At 56.6% G+C, this 3,641-nt stretch overlaps 1 protein-coding gene across 1 annotated transcript in view; it reads right to left on the bottom strand.

Moving 5' to 3' along the window:
• Positions 1-515: 515 nt before the first annotated feature.
• The window catches only part of LOC104496086 (exportin-6-like), a gene marked incomplete at its 5' end in the record, with an annotated part of 6,294 nt that continues 3,168 nt past the window's right edge, over positions 516-3,641 (bottom strand). The window contains 3 exons of the mRNA XM_010139160.1: positions 516-841; positions 2,330-2,560; positions 2,966-3,064. Coding sequence (XP_010137462.1) covers positions 740-841; positions 2,330-2,560; positions 2,966-3,064 — 432 coding nt within the window. The remainder of the gene's footprint in view (positions 842-2,329; positions 2,561-2,965; positions 3,065-3,641) is intronic.

The following is a 3,641-nucleotide window of genomic DNA, read 5'->3' on the forward strand; positions in this document are numbered from 1 at the left end:
CAGGCACCTGCTGCCGCTCCTCCGGCCCGAGGGGGGGGAGAGGCCACCACCTCCGCCTGCGTCTTCACAGAAGGGCCTAGAGGAATCTCAACCAAGTTACGAGTGATTTAAAACAACAAAGGAAGCACTTTATTTCCATTAAGCATGTTGTTTTAGTATCACAATGGAATGATGAGAAAACGTTTAAAAAAACCCAGAAGAGTCTCTAATCCCCACCAGCAGCAGGGAGGTTTTCAAGGCAATTTAAAAACAAAGGGAGTGACAGAAGTGCCAGAACAGTCCCAACATCACGAGCCTCCTCCGAGAGCTGGGCAGGGGCAGGAAGGTGGAATGACACGAAGGTACGAATGTCTGAAGTAGTCTTTGGCGCTCCTGCCCCTTGTCTGATACGTACATGATCTCTCGAGACGACTCCGCAGAAATCTCCAGATGCAACAAAGTGCCACGTTTGTCGAACGACACCCCAGCGAGAGGGTTTTCCGCAGAGCCGTGAGGCCCCGCGGTTGAGTGTGAAGACACGTCCTGCAGACGGGGCTGACTCCAGCCAGGGGCCTTTAGGTTGGGAGAGGAAAAAAAAAAAAACAAACCAAGGAAGCGTGGTGCGTGAATCCAAGATGTGCCCATGAGCAAGACGGGGCGTCCTGCAGAACCGACAAAACCGGGGAGGAGCGAAGGCGGTGGCCAAACGGAACGTGGATCCGTTCCCTACAGTGATCGAACCGCGAGTCCAGTGCAGCAACTATAGTTTCACAGTTCCAGGGGGCAAACTGTCGTTGCAGAGTCTGTAGTAACGCAGGTCATTCACCAGCCTGTGCACGTTCTGGGTAAACGACGGCAGGTCCTGGAAAAGAGGGAACACCGCGGGGTACTGCAAACAGAAGAGCTGTCTGACGGCGAAGGGCAGAGAGGGCCCGAAAGGGCCAGACGCGCACGGATGTTTTCAGACAGAACCACGCACAGCCCTTCCTGCGGAGCTGGAGCCCGGGAAACCCACGGACAGGGAGCAGCGACGGCTCCGGCACTGCCCCACGCAGAGAGCTGGCCACGGACTCTGGGCTCTACACAACTGGTCGCGACCCAGCCACCTGCAGCCGCTCGCTGCGCTCCTGCCACGGCTCCTGGGTGCCACGTGTCCCCTAACAAGGGCCAATTCTCCTGAAGGGCAGCTCCTAGAGCCTGGCGATTCTCGCCAGGCCCCTTTCCTACCCTCACGCCTGGTCTCGAATCGCACCATCTCCCACGGGAGAAGAAGCACTCAATGCACCAGAGAGCTTCCGCAGGTGGAAGCCATAGCCTGCTGCACCGCCGTGGTGCTCCTCAGAGGGGTCACAGACCCCCCGTCTGTTCCATACACAGGCGAGGGCTTTGGAAGAACTGTGGGCCACTGCAGCTACTCTGCTGTTGTCTTTGCTGTAACCCTCAAACATCTGGCCAGCAGCTGGAGCAAGATTTTGGCAAGGATCAGAGTGTCCCACTATAGAAAATGTCAGTCTGTCCCTATGAAAACTTCCGCCAGGAAACATTTCTGCCGCAGCACGAGCAGCCTGAGAGGAAGAATCACAGAATCGTTTGGGTTGGAAGAGACCTTTAAGATTATAAGTTCCAACCCAATACTGCCAGGTCACCACTAAATCATGTCCCTCAGCACCATATCTATATGTTTTTTAAAATACCTCCAGGGATGGGGACTCCACCACCTCCCTGGGCAGCCTGTGCCAATGCTTCACAACCCTTCCTGAAAGGTAATTTTTCCTAATGCCCAACCTAGACCTCCCCTGGCGCAACTTGAGGCTGTTTCCTCTTCTCCTATGGCTTGTTTCTTGGGGCAACTGGGGGCCGGTTCCTCTCATCCTGTCGCTTGTTTCTGGGGAGAAGAGACCGACCCCCCTCTGGCTGCACCCTCCTGTCAGGGAGTTGTCAGAGCCAGAAGGTCTCCCCGGAGCCTCCTTTGCTCCAGGCTCAGCCCCCCCAGGTCCCTCAGCCGCTCCTCAGCGCATTGTGCTCCAACCCCTGCCCCAGCTCCGCTGCCCTGCTCTGGACACGCTCCACCCCTCAGTGTCCTGCTGGGAGCGAGGGGACAAACTGACCCCAGGATTTGAGGTGTGGCCTCCCCAGTGCCCCCAGTCCAGGGGCACAATCCCTGCCCTGGCCCTGCTGGCCGCACCAGTGCTGGGACAAGACGACGGTTCTGTCACTTCCAGTGAAAGATGGCTAGACACTGCCGAGCACAGAGGTTTTTGGAACAGAAGATACCGCCTCAAACCCTGCCCAGAGGAGCTCTTCTAGGAGAAAAGCTCCGCGCCCCCCGCGAAGCGCCCCCCCTCCTTACCCTGTCCATTTTGAAATTCCTTCCCAGCACGTTTTTCTGGTTCGAGTCCACACCATCACAACTGGCCAGGAACTCGGGGAGAAAGGCTGAGTAGAAGCCGTCAAAGTCCACGGAGGCCATGTTGTAGGTGGCAATGCCGATCTCCTCCTGCAGCAGGTCATGCGACTTGTGGACCAGCACCTGGAGTAGCACGTTCACAAACTGGAACAGCATGGTTGTCCGGAAGATCTTCTGCACAGTGAGAGAAGCAGGCGGTTAGGAGTCTCCACACGCACAGGAGGGACCACAGCAGCCAGCACATGGCTTCAGAAGGACCAACCCACAAAGACAACAGCATCCAGTCACACTCCGCTCCCAAAAGCTGGGGTACACGGCAGGCCTGCTCGGGCAGACGGGCTGCCCTTCGGTTGAGACTACAAGACACGGCAGCAGCTAACAGGTCTAAACGAGAGCGTCTGGAGGACACAGATGACCTGACCATGATGGAGACAACCGCCTGACCATCAGGATCACAGCAACCAGCCAAAGGCTGGGCCAGAAAAGCCCTCCCATCCCACCTTGGGTTTCTGAGTGGTTTAAACGGAGTCTCAGAAGATCTCCAGCCTGTACCGTGTACACTGGTCAACTGGGACCCACCTTGTGGTACAGCTTCTGCTTGGTGTTCAGCGTCTCCAGGTAGAAGAGGTTCTGCTTGAACAGGTGAATGTCAGGTTGCAGGAAGGACTGGCCAAACGCCTGCGGAGAAAGCGGAGTTGGAGGAAGGGGACCGGTATTACAGTGAACACCAGACCTGCTGGCACAACATCATCATGGATGATGTCCCGTCCACCCAGGACACCAGGACGAAGCCCTGGGAGCCTCTGTGGCTCCTCAGGGCAGCAGACTAACAAGTCAGGCCATTGTTTAAGCCAAGGGTGCTGCTGCCAGACCAAGGGGAACGAAGACATTTCAGTGGAAACGTGCTCCTGTCCTCGCAGAACAATGGCTAAGCTGGGTCTGCTGGGAAGGGGCGAGCCAAGCTGGCATCGAGGAGGAACACAGACGCTGAGCACAGCTCCTGTGGCAGGCAGTTTGCTTGTGAAGGCTGTTTTTGAGGCTGACCTGGCTGTTACTGAAGCATTAGAGCGCCGAGGAACAAGGCTCGCTGGACGCTGCCGAAGGAGCCTGGTAAGCCAGCACAGAGTCTGAGGTCAAACAGCTCTTACACCCTGAGCGCCTCTGAGACCCTGCGGGCAGATGAGGTAAGCTCTGCATAGAGACAGGCAGCAGAATTTTACCAGCTGCTGCTTCAAGGCATCAAGAATGAAAGAGT

This window comes from Buceros rhinoceros, unplaced genomic scaffold (genome assembly GCF_000710305.1).
Source record: "Buceros rhinoceros silvestris isolate BGI_N320 unplaced genomic scaffold, ASM71030v1 scaffold38686, whole genome shotgun sequence".
Taxonomy (NCBI): Eukaryota; Metazoa; Chordata; class Aves; order Bucerotiformes; family Bucerotidae; genus Buceros; species Buceros rhinoceros.